The sequence below is a fragment of the Aythya fuligula genome, chromosome 3 (genome assembly GCF_009819795.1).
Source record: "Aythya fuligula isolate bAytFul2 chromosome 3, bAytFul2.pri, whole genome shotgun sequence".
Lineage (NCBI taxonomy): Eukaryota > Metazoa > Chordata > Aves > Anseriformes > Anatidae > Aythya > Aythya fuligula.
The window spans coordinates 45308567-45325873 of record NC_045561.1 but is presented as its reverse complement, the minus strand read 5'-3'; the positions used below and the strand labels follow the sequence as shown (position 1 = coordinate 45325873).

Sequence of the window (17307 nt, the reverse complement as noted above, 5' to 3'; positions counted from 1 at the left end):
TAAGAAGAGATCCATATAACAGCATGATGTAATGCTCCCTGTAGGAATCTTTTTCTCTCTCTCTCTCTTTTTTTTTTTTTTTCTTCTTCTTTTTGTTCATTTTACTGGGTGGAGACATGAGGGGAGGAAGAAGAATTAACTCCATATCTCTTTACACATTGTTTCTATGCCATATTTATGCACTGAGTTTCATATCTGAAGCTGGAGGCATGACTGGTGGAACAGGCTATAGCTGGGATACATATCCCTTCTGGAAAAAAGACAGCATAACAACGCACACAGAGATTTTAAACTGACAGCTTCATCTACAATATTAATTCCTACAGAAGTATCACAGAGATAGGCTCTGCAGTTCTGTGAACTGGAAAATGTACAGGTTTCCATTTCAGTAATATTTCCTTCTAAAAATAAGTCCTATTCATGCCAAGCATCTGTTTTAATTTGGTTCCTTTTTTGATGTCAAATTACTCAAGCTGGATGAAAATCACTGCAGAAAGGCTAACATTATTTAAAAAGCCATGGTATAATTTTACATTTAAGATGTCTCCAAGGAGAACTATTCCAAGCCTAATAGTTTCTGAGGGACTATTTGCTGTGCTATTAGTTCTGATTAGCTCCAGAGATCCACTCCCCCTGTCCATGCTTAAATCTTTCAGACAAAAAAAAAATAAAAAAAAAAAAAGTGAAATGAATGTTAAAAGAAACAGGACTAATTAGCACTAGTTTTTTGAAATAAGCACTGGCCATCAGGCCGAGCTGTGTGGGTGAGGCATTACGCTTTCTGCACACAGAGCATGCCCATTGCTGACTTTGCACTCCAAAGCTGTCGGTTGCAGCCGTAGCACTAATTAATTGGCACCTAAGCAATTGCACACATTTTCTAAGCACACAAATGCTACCAAAATTTGTTTCGATAGCACCTTTGAAATAGTAAACTCATTTTAGAGAGAAGTCTGCAGTTCTGGAGGCAGAATAGCTGAGTGGGAAAGGCTGTGCACTATTTTCGCCTGCTGTGCACAGCCCTAGCACACGCCTGTGGATCAGACTGATGAGTTTCCAGTCCACGAGATGACTGCAGTGCTACTCCCACCTTCTTTTACAAAAACCTTCAGGGATGAAAACCAGTGTATCATATTCAGGTATTACAAAAGGGGAAAATTATTACATCAATACAGAAGACAAATACGAGAAACAGTTTACACAGCCCCAAAAGAGAAACAGAGCCGCAAAGGAGCAAATGCTGTCCAAAACGCTTAGGTATTTGGCAAGCAAGCCAGAGAAGAGAAACATGATATTACTAAGATGTAGGAAAACTGCTGCCTGATCTTAGGTCTCAGAGAAGATCCAGTTAGGACTGAGAAATATCATCATCTCACATTCTTTAAAAGCTCAGCAATGCCAAGGAGAGAGGCACTGCAAGCTTTGTGAGCAAATGGGAAGCAGTCTGCAATAATCCTTATGCCAGAGGGAACACACAACCACTGCACATCAAAGATTCACTCTGAAGCAGAGTTTAAGAGGTGGTTTGCCCACAGTTCTGCACTTCTATCTGCCTCCTCTGCTTGTTTGCTAAGACTTAAAGAACACCTTGATCCCAGTTAGACAAATGTCACCAGTCAGCAATGGTGTTTGCTGCTACCAACAAGTGTGGTGCTTGTAAAAGTGCTCAAGGCTCTTCTGGCTCTCTGCCCTGCCTTTTTCCAAGTCTTTCAAGCAGAGACCAGTACTCTGCACTGGTCCATCCTTTCTGAAGTTGCAGCTGCAGAGTCCTGCCCATTGAAGACGTGCCCCTCTGAAGAGCTGATTTGTGGTGACACTACCTGTCAGAAATCTCAGCATGCTAAAATGAAACCAATAGGTAAGTGAGGATAAATGAAGTTTGGCAGGTATTTGACTAAACCTAAATCTTACAAAATGAGGACAGTATAAAATATGCTTCATTGCCTCTTGCTATGGTGGGTGAAATTGTACACAGCAACATCCAGCTTGTAAGCCAGACCCTTTAATAAAGTTACTCAAAGTGGGATAGCCAAGGAAGCCTTTAAAATACTCTCGCATATATAAGACCCTAACAGACAGCTTTCTCCACTGCACTTTTCTGTTATTTCAACCATTTTACTGCAATCAGTTTTCTCTCTCCATCATACCTGTAGGATGACAGGGTATGTTCTTTGTAAGCACTCTTCCTGTACCCACCATGGTTTCCCAATTATATTTAAGGGCTTTCCATGCTGTTTCTTTGACGAGTGTTAGATGAACAGCTCTCTGGAAAACAACCCTATGCAAATCCAAAGCATCACAGAAATTTGCGCCTAAATCTGTTCCAAAACCTGTATGTTCTACATGGCACCCTACATCCAGCTGAGTCTGTTGCCGCTCTACCAGCTTAAGTATCCTTCAGACACTGGAAAGAATCTTTCACTTAAGTGTTTGAATAATACGATCTCAAGAATCCTGGCTTAATAAACCAAACTTAATGGGAGAATGCGGTAAGCGTTCTCTCTAGTTTATTAAGGTAAGGAAGGGTCTTGCCATTCTGACCCTGTACGTTGTAAGGCTACATCTCCACTAATGACAGATGTGACTTTTGTGCGTGCAAGGGGGAACATGTCTTGGTCATTTTACTGAAGAGTCTGTTTTACCAACAGGTCTCATGACCAGACTTTTTCCTTAAACTCCCTTTTTTTAGCTTCAAGACATTTTGTCTTGTCTTTCCACCTTCAGCAACTGAATTGTTGTCATCCATAATTTATATCACCTTAGAGATATTTATAGATTTTGATCGCATCCTATTGGACTCAACTGTCTTACATCATATAAATTTGTAGCTGTCTTGATAGAAATTGCCTTGCAATTATTGCATATTGCCTGCTATTCATTTTTCAGATTTTATCTAATTTGTTTATCATCTATCTTAAACCAAGAACACCAAAATAGTACCATTTTTACTTGTTGTTATTGTTGTCATTCATGCTTTCTACTTTCAGCACTAATCTCCTGACATAACCATAATATAGGTTATGGGGAAATTGTTGTAGAGCCAACTATATACTACTGTGTATCTTCCTGATTTCAGAGAAGGATATCTACTCACACCAACCAACTAAAACATCAACAGAAGGGCAACATGAAGTTTAAAGAAATCATGAAACAACTCTGGTATTCATACAGCATTTGGTGACTGTCACTCACTGCTATTATCACATAAATAGATGTATATAGCAAGTGTAATTACACATGCCTGCTAAAAACAGCTCTCAGGAGTTACTGACTTCTCTTTATTGATAGCATGTTGACATCATTTCTCCACTGTTATAGCATTTTTATAGCTCATTAAAATGCACCTTCTCCCCAGTCTGTACATCCCAAAACACAGTGAGATAGATGTACTTTCACTGCACAGCAATTACCAGAATTATATACGAACTCTAGGATTTACTAGGTCTCCAGCAGAAACTAACCTGTATCCCAGAGGCAGACACAGACGGCAAAATTTAGCTTTGCTCACAGCTGGGGAACATTTGGAGCCAAATAGTTGGTTAGTACATTACAGAGATAGGAAAAAAGACATGAAATTCACACATGTTTTGAAATCCAAATTCCACTGTAGTATTGGCATCTGCAAGATTGATCTTGTCATTTGAGACTATCTCTACTGTATGTTTTTCCTCCTCAGGGGGGAGAGAAGTGCATACCCTGTCCTTTTATTCACTCATTTGCCCTGTCTCTAACAGCATGTGAGAAGTAAAGATCTGTAAGATTTAACCATGTAGGTAGTCTCTTGACCTGGAAAAGAAAGTACTTGGCATCAAATTGTTGAAGCTGGCCCCAGTCCACCTCTGCATTGTTTGGGGCAGACAACATACTGAGGGTAAAACAGGCCATAGCAACAGCAGTTTTTACTTTGGCTGTTATTTTCCAGTATTCTCTCCTCGTGGGGGGAGAAGTCAATCTAAATCCAGCTTGAAAGCTTCGCTATAAGTAGGGAGCTAAGCTTGAAACCAATGCAATTATTCCAAGTAAAGAAAAAAAAAATATTCTGGAATGCACTAATTGCATCAAATCTCTGGCAGATTTTGAAAAATCTGATTCACCAAAATCTCTAGCATTTCCTTTGTTTTCCAAAAGAGTGCTCTTAATCTGTTTAGGCTTCCATCACAGCCTTTTTTTTTTTTCATCCACAGAAATCCCTCCATCTGCTCTAGCATCAGTCTCTTAATTAATTGACTTATTTTCTTTAGATACTGATGCGATTGAAATAGTTTGATCTGATTTTCCTTTGCTTCTGATCTTACTGTTACAGTTGCACCCATTTGATGCTTGCAAATGTGATCAACTCTGCCAGTTTCCTTTGTTACTAAAAATCGTTATGCCTGCTTTAGTCAGGATGATCAAAATTCTAGCAGAAGAATCTGAAACACATTAGCGGTCCATCAGAGGAGAAACACTCTTCCTCTCTCTCTCCCCAGTGTTCTCTTCTTTATACCAGAGTCTTATAAAACATTCAGAAGAATGAGCAGTATACTTACTTGTATTTCATAACTTTATACTTTCTTTCACTTGAGAATGGGATGGAAAAAAATCCTAAGAGTAAAATTTTAAAAGTGCCTCAGGGTATGTACATGCAGTAGAATATAATGGAAAGATTTCCTAAAGCCCAGTCTACCTGCACTGACCCAGACAGGTTCTTACTACTTTTAGGGTAGACTCAGTGTGCAGGAAATATATCTGTCTGTAAGCTTTTCTGTTGCATGGCATTGATATGCTCTCAGTAGTTTAGATGTGGTAAGTCTCAATTCTTAAATATTGTATTTAGAAGCCTGAGGGCAGTTCTAAAATAGACATAGATTTTATTATTAGCATTTTATTCTTACAAATTACATGAAAGAAAAGGCGAGAGCCATGAAGAAAAATCTGTTCTGAAAGTTGAGATTGGATTTACAAAGGTAGCTGGGTGCCCAAAGGTGCAGAGAAGTCTTGGGAGGGATTTCCAAAAGCCTCTCAGTGAGCAATGTGCCATGTCTCACTGAACACTGAAAAGAATTAAATTACAGTTCTGTTCAAGTGTTTTTATCATGCCAATGAAGAAGCTTCTTTGCACTGCTACACATCTAATTAGCTTTATAAGATGGCCTCCAATTAGTTGCAGATGGCCAGCAAAAGCAAAAGGGATGAAATGTTTCTGACAAATACATGCTGCTTTTAGATTAGGAAAAGTTTTGTTTGTCAGTGTGGATTTTCTGGCAGTAGCTCTGACTCAAGTTACTCCGGCTCAGTACTCTGCTGTCTCAGTGTGGCACTACACAGCAATAGTAAATAAGGCTTAGTGAGTGGCATTCTCCATGGAGGGATTATTTATCCGGTGACATTACACGCTTCTTCCTGCGGTGATGCTACCATGTCATTTCCTAAACTCCTTCATCTCTGCCAGTGTCCCCTGGGGAGAAGGGATGATGCTCTCTGACGTGTCAGCAGTCGTTGCTAACAAGGGAGCTTTTAATGAGCTGGTACCAGACAAATGGGGAAGCTGCCTATCATACAAACTATCGCTGTAGATATTTTTTCCTGTGACTGTTATATATTAGAGAGCATGGAGAAAATTATACTTACTGAAGACTCTAATTACAGTGATTTCTATAGAGAAAGTTAAAGGATGCGTGTCAAAAGGGACTGATATGTAATTATGATAATGCCAGTTGCAACTCCTGTGCTATCTAATTACTTGAAATGGGTGGCATTGAGCAGTCATTATGAAAGTGAGCTACTTTTATAACAAAATGATATAATCTTGATATCAAATAGAGACAAAAATGAAAGGATAATAAAATTAGTATATTTGTATGAATAATAATCAAACAGGCAGCAGTCAATGTGCAAACAGAAAACCACCAACTGTCTCCAAGCCCAAATCTGTGCTACACTTTTGACTCACTCTGTGTCAGAAACTGAGATGCTGTGTGTGTTGGTAGTCAAACTGATAGTCAAACTCAAAAACTACTGGCATGACAAGAATAGAGTGGAGGGAGAAAAGAATAAAAAGAGAAAAGATTAACAGAAATGGAAAAGAGCATAAACCTAGCAGTCAAAGGGCTAACCTCTCCTGGGCCCGGCTTTGGGTTTCTCCACGTGTTGAGTTTGCTCTAGATTCTCTAATATACTCCAAACCCACAACCACTGGGTAGGTGCTGGACCCTTTTGGATTTATGCAATCAGACATCTTTGACGATAGAGGTCTTTATATTTTGGTTTTGTGCTGTATTTGTATTACATTGATAAAGCCGTCAGCAGTACTTGATATACATAAAATAGTAAAATTATTAGTTTAATTTAACTCACATTTTGTTCACCACAGATGTCATTTAATTGCACAGAATCCATACCTACTATAGTCTAATGCCATCTGTTCACAAATGAACTGGTCATTGGAAAATGAGTTTTTCCATTCATTAAAAATGAAAATCCTAGCATGTTCATACAAAAGCCCACAGACCTGCTGGTAGGTCTCTGCTCCTAATTATGGTATAGCCTAGAAAAATAATCTGTTATTTGAACGACATCAACAAATTGTCAATTATTAACAGTTCCCAGAATTTTGTGGGCACCACTTGGAGAAAACAAAACTTTCAAGGGCTTTAAAGGACAATGCACTATCTTCAGTTTTGCCATGGAAAATAAGAGTGTATAAAAAGTTTAATATTATTTTGTTGAATACCTGCAGCTCACTTATCTCATGGACTGCAATTTGGATCACTTCTTTAAACTCTCATCTTCTTATTTAAAAGCACAGAAACAATTTCATTTAAAAACTAAGTTTGCATATTTTACTACAATTTTTAACATACAAAAAATAGAAAGGCAGTTGACTACAGTACTTAATTTACTGCAATACTACTAAATATATTTCTCTATGTACTGATTTCAAGGAACTACTTTTTGTCTTATACTCATTTAAGCAATCTGTTCCTATGAGATCATACAGAATGAAAGGATCTGACTTAACTGTCTGTGTCCTTCCAAATTTATTATTCTAATTCCTCATTTAATCCAATTTTGCCTCTTTTTGGTACAAGAACAAAATCACTAAATACGTTTCTAACATATGAGTGTTTTAATTAGTACTACTTTCTCCCAAAGAAAATTCAGTGTTTGGAACTTTTCCTCTGAGATTTAACCTCATGATCACTTGCTACATACACTAGACTTTTCTGCCCTCTGTAAAAGCTGCACACTATTAACCAACAGCACTTAATGGAGGTTGTAATTTAGCCCAATGACTGTGACCTTCCAAAGCAGTTCTGCTGGAGAGCCATTCTTTCCTATCAGAACAGATTTCCTCCTACATATATCCTTGCAGCTTCCTGGCTGCTGGCTGCTGTGACATATAGTATTGCTTGACCAGCTCTGAAGTTCACTGATTTGTCTTTAAGATCCAACTAATTTCCACTGAATTTACATTTTGAATCTCTACTGAAGCTTGTCTTTTGCTCCTTTGTGTAGCATGCTGGTGCTGAGTGTCAAGAAGACAAAAGGAAATCTAATTATTTGAAGGTGACTACGTTTTTCACTGGCATATCTCTCTTATTACAATAAGAACTGCAAGAACTAAACTTAAGAAGAACAAAATTGTGTTTTGCAATCAAGTGGGAATCAATTTTGCAATCATTTTATGTGTTATTTTGTTTATTTATGATGATTCAATGTAGGATCAAAATCATAATGTATTATGTAATCATTATGTAGGATAAAAATCATACGTAGAAAGCAAAGAGCATGGCTGGAATGATTATCAGAATTTCCTTGAAAGGGTTTTTTCCATTTTACTTGATGAGATTTAGGTGTGAGAAATAATGTAAGACTTACTGTTAACCCCCTCATCTTTTGAAAGAAAAAAAAAACGGGCAACACTGACAAGAAATAAACCAACTAAATATCCACTGACCACACTGCTGCCCAGGCAGACAGAGCAATGTCAAACCACATTTCTGGCACCTGCTAGAAGGATTTCTTACCTTCACCGCAAACTCTGTTTCTGTTGCTTTATGAACACATCTCTTGCACACTGAATAGGAGCCAATTCCTATGTCCTCCTTGATCTCATATCCATCTGTAAAGTGAATATTGTTCCCATGTAATTGCTATAGAGAAAGACAAAATAAGGAAATCAGGACATGGGTATGTAAACACAAGGACTAGCCTAGTCTTAAGGAAGTGCTTGATCTCACCTTCTCCACAGAATTCTCCTGTCTTAGTTGGTTTTCTAAGTCCAGATAAAAATAAAAAATCAGAAGCCCTTTACCTAAGCAAGTGTATCCCAACACTTTTTACCACTTTTCAGTCTGGAAGATGGAGTTGCTCATGTAGAAGTAATGGCAAAAAAAAGCAGTGATTTTCTAAACTATTTATGGAATGCAGACAACCACTTCCTATTAGAAATTCAGAGGGAACTGTGGGCCCAAATCTCTTGGCAAACCCATAATTCTTGACAATATAAACTTGTTTCTAATTAAAAAATACTTAAAAAACTAATTTCTAACTGAAGGGCCAGACAGCATAAACAGCTAATAGCTTCACAGGTTTCAAAACAGATACCCCACATATGGGGTGTATCTCCAGTCCAGTGGAGGTCTTGTTAAGAATATGTATTACTATGAATTCTGTGTGAGAGAAAAAATATCATGTTAAGCCAGCATAACTTAAGAAAATATGTTTCTAGTGAAAATAATATGACAGTACTTTAAAACTTCTTATTTTATTATTGAGCGGTATAAAATGAATTATGGCACCACTAGTTCATATGCCCTTTGGAATGCATTTGGGCAGGTGGATTGGTTAGGTGGTGATGGCTTTCCAAAGCCCAAATCTGAGGCCTTGCTGCAAACACCGTTTCAGGACTCAAAAAATGACCAGCAGCTCTACAAATCCTCTAGGATCTTCTCTCTGAAAATGTATGTTCCTTAGTAAAGTTCACATAGAACCTTCTAGGACATGTAACCTTGAAAGACATGCAAATGTGAAATTCAATACATTTTCACACACACACACACACACACACACGCACCATCTGGGATGTAATTGCTTGGTTAATAATTCACTTAGTAGTGCATAAGAGAGTCTTTAAGAATAAACTATAAATTATTAAAGCAAGCATGAAAACTGATGCCACAGACAGAGACTCTCCTCTTGAAGCAAAGTACCTCTCACTGTGGGCAAGGGAGGAACTCTTTCGTTATGGGAAAATTTGCTGCCTTTTTGAGCACTGCAATTCCTCTCCTGCTTCACTGTTCCTCTGCTCTGTTGAGCCATTTGTAGCAATTTATTTCTGGTTTACACTAATGGGAAATTACAATAAGTGGAGAGCATGTCATAGGGGAATGTCAACAAGAAACCAAGTGTCTGGCAATTTTCTTCCCTCATCAAGACACTCTGGGTTATGTGAGTACAACCGGGCTCTTGTGCAAGCACAACAAGAGCAGAGTGGCCTTTTACATCCAAAAGCTTGGGCTCCATGTGTGTGGGAGCCTACAGGAGTCATTCATTAAGCCCCTCTGCCAGCACAGACTGTATAACACAGTTCAAGACAAAACTATTGAGAATGACATCGTTTACTGAAAAAACAGCACTCCATTACCTGCCCTGTATGCACAACTGGAATAGTGCGTCAGGTATTCGGAAGTGCATTTCATTTGAGCTGTGATAAGGCGTGATCCCTATTTCATTTACAGGAGAGTGGAGAACATGAATATAAAAATAAAAGCATTTGGAAAAAAAAAATCTCATTTTCCATCTCCTACATGCTGTGTAGAAACAGATGAAGGTTGGGTAGCTGTGAAATCCTGAGACAGTTTAAATACAAATTACACATTTGTATCTGCCCATCAAATGCAAAGTTTAACATCAGAATCTGTACCTGTACAATTGGATGAACAGTGATTTTGTGCACATCTTGCTGTGCAGGCTCCTGCACCAAGTTAGAGGCAACAAAGCTGAACCCTCTGAAAAGATGATGAGCATTGGCACTTGGAGGAACACCTGGGGAATCTGTAGAAGGAAGAAAATTATTTCATGAGCTGCACAAAGGATTAGAAGTAATGGCACAGTACCTGCAATAGACAAAGTCACCCCTGCCAGTCAGCAGAAGACTGCTGAACTGGTAGACACGCATGAATCCAATTCACCTCCATAATCAAAACTTTGATGTGCCTTCTCTGTCCCTTTTCTCTGGATCTGAACAATGCAGGGATATTATCTGCAAGGATCTTGGATACAGAGGTCTGTTTTTTTTTTTTTCCACAGTGGCTGTCCTTTCCATTAGGAAGCACTGCCTGTGCCAGGAGTCTTCACACAGAGAGAAGGCACAGGACAGTGAGGCGAGAGGAAAGATGGACTGCTCAAGGCAGTGCACCCCTTTGGCTTAGCAGAAGTTCTTCAGAGAGTGGAAAAAAGCTATGGGATGCTTTATCTGTCCTTTGTGGCACACTGACTACAGAAATTACAAAAGCTAGGGTAATGTGGTGTGTTGTGTGGGCGACAAGAATGCAAAGACATGAAGCAGGTGTAAAAGCACGATGTTCCAGCAGTGGTGGTTTGCAATCTCACAAGAGTCTTCCTGGAGCAGCTTTAGGAGCTGGGACCTACTCCAGTGAAGAGGTTGGTTTTGTCCTCAGGTGAACAAACTATCTGGGGGTGTTTTAACTAACTTCCCCACTCAGCAGAGGAATGTCTGAAGTTCATAGAGCCCTGAATTTTTCTGCCTATGGAATGAAACAACCAGAGAACAGTCCCTCTAATCTATGCCACCACTCACTGAGAGAAACATCCCACCAAAGCAAGAAGAGAAGAGGTGTGCTTCACTTAAAATTCTGAGATGCTTTGAAGAAATCTTTCTCCCCAGTGTATGTTCTGTCCTGGGCATTTCCTTAACCAGTAAGAGCAGCACTACAAACCATTTCTGGGGAGCTGGCTGGGTGTTTTGATACATATGCTGTGCAAATTTGCTCATCTTCTAGTCATTCTTTTACCCACTCTCCTTTGTATTTCCTCCAATGCAACATGTGATTTACCATGATGAGGTTTAGTCTTCTGAAGCCATAATATGGTAAAAATAAATTATCTGCCCAGAAATAAACAAAACTGGGACTGCAGCTAATTCTACATCTCATTACAAAGTCTCCTCAGCTTTAACCGGAGTCAGAAATAAGTACAGCAAGTCTGACCTCACTCCAAAGCATGTGAAAAATCTATGTGTTTTTTGGTAAAATGATGTGGGCTATTTGTTTATCTCAGAGTGTTGATGCATACTGCCCTTGCAAATACATGGATGAATCACACCAGAACTCTTGCATCACTGGGTACTTCTCACAATGGCAAATATACTACAGCAATTTTCTGAGAGAGATTAATTAAGGGAAAAAAAAATATTTGCTTTGAAAAGGGAATGTTCAGATCTGAACACTCCTGATTTTTAGGAAAGCTGTGATCCAGCTCCAAACCACAAATGTTAGGTCATCTTTATTTAAAATAACTGTTCCTTCATAATTCCCCACTAATCTCTTTATCAAACACTGTAAAAGAGCTACTTATTATTTGGTGTTCAATATAAAATATTCATCACCACTGACTGATATGCCCATCATATGAACTAAATGTTAAAACACTAGTGTTAAATACAAAACTGTTTTTAAATCATGTTAACTAACTGTGATAGTTATGAATTATAATTTTCACAGTCTTAATAAATCCAGAATCACTTCATATATCTGAATTAGAGCCACGTGCAAACACCAGTCTCATATAATGTTTACCTTCCTAACTGTGAAAGCCATAATGCTTTGTCCCACTTATGCATCTCACATTACACGACTTATAAAGAGTTCATAAATCTTAAGTAATTTACATCAATATGCTTCACTAGGGTTAGTAAACATTATTTTCTTATTTGCAGAAGAGGAGATTTAGATACCTGAGGTATAATCTTACACACTTTTTCTCATCAGTAAAGCCAGCTTAATATGTCTTGCTGGTTATGGAACCCCGTCACTTAAAATAACACAGCCATTTGTGGACTGAACTCTGAGTTGGATCACCACAATGTCTTGGTCTGATCCTTGTTCAAATCACCACTTCTTACCTGGATCACTTCAGTTTCCTGCTCCCTATTAGGCTCAGGGACAGATAGCTGAGTCAACATAAATGAAATTTTGGTCCACAGTGGTGGACTTCAGAAACCAGAGGCCAGAAAAAAACACCTCCAACTCAGATGAATCCCTGAGAAAAGTTAATGTGAAACCATATCTGTAGAAAGCTGTTTCAACCTCCAGGCCAAAGAAAGCTTTCTATGACAGAGGAAACAGCAAGACTGGCAAGGTACTGGATCCAGAACTTTGACATGAACCTGATGCTAGGCAGTAGAGTTTATTCATAAAGACACGCTCCTTGTAATTACTCTCTTTGGTAATATGCATGTGCTGCCAATCTGCAAGGGTTTTTCTATTGCTCTGGAACTCAAAATTGTACAGGAACTCCCATTTGGAAATTATAGGGTTTGGTTCTCAGGCCACTTTTCATAACAGCATGAACCAGAAGCCATGGCAGTCCATCCCCCTACTCTAGCTCCCACCCCAAGACAAACCTTCTCAGTCAGTGTCTTGCATGAGATACTAAACTGAATGAGGCAATAGCAACAACACATACAGTGTAAAATATAATCCTGGACATCAGCACATGCATGAAGTACAAGGGTTTTCATGGCAGCACAATGGATGATGTGTGAATTTCCAAAACAATCCAAAATCTTAGCTTTTCTTTGAGACTTTCCAGGGAAGTGGCCTACACTTTTCTCGAGATCAGACTAACTTGTACTCTTCATTATTTTAGAGAAATGGCCATGTGGGTCCTCTGAAATCTGAACTAAAGCTAAAATCAGAAATATGAAAGTGTGAAATATATTTGCCATGTTTCCAAATACCCAAACTTTTTTTTTTTTTTTTTTTTAAATATACATTGTGTAAGACTGCACATTCTCAACAAACAAACAAACAAAAAAACACAACCCCAAACTAAAACACCCTAGGAACCAAGACTAGAATATATGTCTAGCAAGAGGCAATGTTATAACTGGGATTACCCTTCTGAGGTTACTGATATTCTTGTTTTGATGTTTTGTGCAGCAACCAAGATATATTGCACAAAATGTGATATACTTGTTAGGAAAGAGAAATTATAAGAGCAACATCCTCACTACAAGAATTTTCTAAGTATTGTAGACCAAATTCCCCTTCAGCATAGTTCCACTGATCTGAGAACCTGATGATTCTTTACTATTACTATTACTATTACTATTACTATTTACTATTACCATTACTATTACTATTACTATTTACTATTACCATTACTATTAACCATCCATTACTATTAACTTCCAACAGTCCACAGTCTATGTCAGTTAATAATTAAAGAAAACACCTATGGAATATGTATTTAAATACTACCTTGCAGAGATTCAAGGTTCTTTGAAGTTGAGATAACTTAAAACAGTTGAGGTAATTTAAAACAGATAAATTCAGCTAACATAAACAACAATAATAGTAATAAAATAGCAAATCAACTATTAGTTTTACTCTAAAAAATGCAGATATTAATGTCTGCAATATGAAGATGTTATTGTGGTAATGTGAAGTTGGTGAAATGTTTTATGAACTTCTTTTCTTAGAAATGCAAACTACTCTGCTTTCTGCTGAACATTGCAAAATCCAGCAATCCTATGGGTGATCAGACTTTTTGACTCAGTTGGAATGGGGAGGGAGAGTATTGCTGAATCACTAAAAAGATCAGTCACCCATGTGCAATTGCACTAACCTGTGGGGGTCCGAGATGTGAACTCTGGATCAAAATGAAAGGTGTCTTCTGGTCGTCCCACTGCAGGCTTGAAAGGTGGCTTGATTTCTTTCCTGTATAGTTTCTACAAGAAGAACAGACCACAGTCAGCAACATAACAACAAACTCTGTACCTTCAGTACCCACATATATGCTCCCCTTTGTTTATCATGTCCTTTGTCATCTCAGTGCCAACCTTCAAGACTGACAAAGAAGATGATAAAGTTCTGGTTCTTCCCTGACTGGTAGGTTCTTCCCTGACTGGTAGGCTTAAAATCCGTGCTCTGGATGGTCCCTGCAGTTTTTACTTACTAGAACTTGGCATATAAACACAGATATTTCTGGTTGAACATGGACTGATGGAATATTCTGTCTGGGGCATCTGAAAATTCATTGATCTTATGGGCAGGGCTGGCACATGCAATGGTAGCACCAAGAAACTGCACATGGGTGAGTTCAGCATCACAGCAACGACAACGAGCACAAATAACCACTAGGAAGTGGTGACTGCTTTAGCATTTATTAGTATTTATTATTTGTGAAGAACTAGCAATATGTTGGGTGCTCTGCCAGATGGAGCTGAGCAACAGGCTTGGAGCTCACAACCTAAACAAGCGATTTGTTCTTTTGGCATATCTGGTAAAATGGAAGGGGTTTAGTAGAAGAAATTCCCATCAAAACACAGTAGGAAGAAAGCACTGCAGATGGACATGAAATCATGTTAAAGGCCTAAATGTGCTTGTGCAGAGGAGAAAAAACAAGGAAAAAGCTGAGGAAGAGCAGAGTGTATAAACAGGTAAGGACTGCAAAGTGAGTGAGGGGCATGTAGGGGAGTATGTAAGTAACAGTCACACGTATGCATGGCAATACTCTGCCTTCATTACCAGGGATTTTCTAGCCTCTTTACTCATGCTTAGCAATGGTTAAGAAATTGCTTCACTGTGCTTCTTTGTAAGCATTCATATACACACATGTGCATGCACTCTGGGAGATTAATAAACCAAAGCTCAGTATGTCTGAATCTAACCTGAAGCCTACAGAGGTTAATGGAAAGAGTCCTATTGATTTCAGCAATATTTGCATCATCTCTCCTCGAACTGGCAAAACCTGAACACCATGCTGATGGCAGCATGACAGCATGACAGAGCTCACAGTTGACTCCCTGCCCCACGTTTCCATCCCTAGGCTGTACTCTCTTTCTAGCAATGCTTTTGTTCTCAGATTTCAAAGAGCTGAATTAGTTGCCACAGACAGCCCCCAATAATTAACATGTCTAAGCAAAAATATACATTTCTTTCAAACTTTTAGGTCACAAAATTGCTAGAGAGCAATTTTATGACTGCCTGCAATATGTATTTTCAGGTTAACTCAAAAAAAATTCATAATGAGCTGATTTTTCAGAATATTTAATGGAGATTAATACATGTTTGTCCAGTTCTCAGCATACAGGAAGAGTCTTTTATCTCTGCCTTTTTTTTTTTTTTTTTTTTTTTTTTTTTTTTTTTTTTTTTTTTTTGTGGTGAATTAACTTCTATAATATAAAGCATGTGGTCAAACCCAAGATATATATACATCAACATAATTTAAACTTCATTTTGCATAGATTAATGGTTCTTGAGGTAGGACATTCTGCAGCATAGTATTAGCATTAGCATAAAGCAGATGTTTGTGGCTGAATTATGATTCCTTGGAAAAGTGGAATGGTGAGGCTGGAAACGACTCTGCAATAATTAATGGCCATTTCAACATAAAAAGTTCTTGCTTGCGTAAAACTGCTCCGTATCTTCTGAGAGAAAAAGAGATGAATAATTGCAGTGAGCCACAATGGAAAGCCAGTCTTCCAAATAATTAAAAGCCAGTTGCGATCTTAAGCAGGAAGTGTCAGTCATCAACTGAAAAGTATCAACCTAGTAATTAACATATATGTTTTTCTGTCTGCACAGAGCTTTAAAAGAGCACTCAGCACCTACTGAGGGTCTCTCTGTTGCTAGGATGTCACCTTGCGAAAGCTATTTGCTTCCAGCTTCCCTTTATTTGTCTTAATTCACAACTGCAGTCCTTTTACTGCAGAAAGCAATATGGTCACACACACGCTTCCTTTTTGAATCAAATGCACCCCTCATCCTGTGAGGTCCAAAAATTGGAAAACATTTTACAACTGTACATCATTCGTGAACTGCACTCGCTCTTGATTATCGTAACCATATTCTCCCTGGCCTCTCAATTCTGCACCCCCCCATCTGCAGTTTCTTAAGTGCTGCTGGATCCACATTTGTGTTTTGAATCCCTAACCCACATCCTCCACTACTAAGGAGGGATTTGAGATTCATCATGACTCACAAGCCACCTAAAGATGTGTAATCACAAATCCGCTTGTTGGGAGGGGATGGAAACAAAGAAGTTTCTTGTGTGGGAGAAAGGAACCTCCTCTGAGTGTAAACTGGACGACACCCTTTTCCATTTCCTTTTCTACATGCAATAAAAATTGTTTCTGGTCTTTCTGACCAGACGATTAGGAACAGCAAAAGGTAAACTGCCTACAACATTTTTCCCAGGCTCTTGAATCAGGTAGCTAGATGGAATCATTGAGGAACAAGAAAGAGCAAAGCAGTGTCATCTGTGGGCTTTGCCACCCCACACTGGCTGCACTGTCCTGAGAGAACCAGTACAATCAAAGCCAATTCTCTGAAGCAAACTAAACCACAATGCAGAGTTAAATGTGAAAGCTTGCTGCAGGCAGAGAACATCTTCCTTTAATGTCCTTTAAATGTCCTGTATCTTGTCTACTCCAATATACAAAGTGACAGAAACTGACCTAAGAATACAGGAAGAATCACAGCCATTGTCTTCCATGTGAGCAGAGAACAAATCTCTTGGAGGGTTTGAGATCCTTCTGGACTTTCCAAGAATATTTCTCATTTTATGTGAAATGTATTAACTTATTATCTCTTACCATGCTCCCAAAATTATTCAGGGTTGATGGACCAACCAAAGTGGCAAATGACAGAGCAAGGTAACTTTGAAATCTTTCAACAGTTTGGTGTCAGTCTGTAACAGAATTGGGTACCTCCTGCTCTGAAGATGTTTCTCATTGTAGCTTGGTTAAGCCAATGTTTGGCTGCTACCAAAAAGCCCACCTGCTTTCTCTGCTTGCATTGTGTCTGCACTGGCATTCATATGATATTGTTGTGTACCAGGATTTTCACAGAATTATCTTTCTACTGGCATAGCTTGCTGAACTTGTTAATCACAGCATCAGACAAGAACCAGAGACGGTGCAAAAACGGAGATAGGTGGCTGCTGGTGTGCACTGTGGCACGGTGCCATGCTTTTGGTGCCACTACAATTTCAGCTTAGCTGGACAGTAAAATAACATCCTCCTTCCCTTCTGTGCACTGTGACTCCTCTGAATCACCTACACCTCTGTGACAGAAC

The 17307-nt window shown here is 38.7% G+C and overlaps 1 protein-coding gene across 2 annotated transcripts in view; it reads right to left on the bottom strand.

Annotated features, from left to right (window-relative positions):
• The window catches only part of RPS6KA2 (ribosomal protein S6 kinase A2), a 294655-nt gene that overhangs the window by 23418 nt on the left and 253930 nt on the right, over positions 1–17307 (bottom strand). For both annotated transcript variants that reach the window (XM_032183722.1, XM_032183723.1), the window contains 3 exons: positions 13855–13957; positions 9908–10038; positions 8010–8135 (listed from right to left, as the gene is read on the bottom strand). In XM_032183722.1, coding sequence (XP_032039613.1) covers positions 8010–8135; positions 9908–10038; positions 13855–13957 — 360 coding nt within the window. The remainder of the gene's footprint in view (positions 1–8009; positions 8136–9907; positions 10039–13854; positions 13958–17307) is intronic.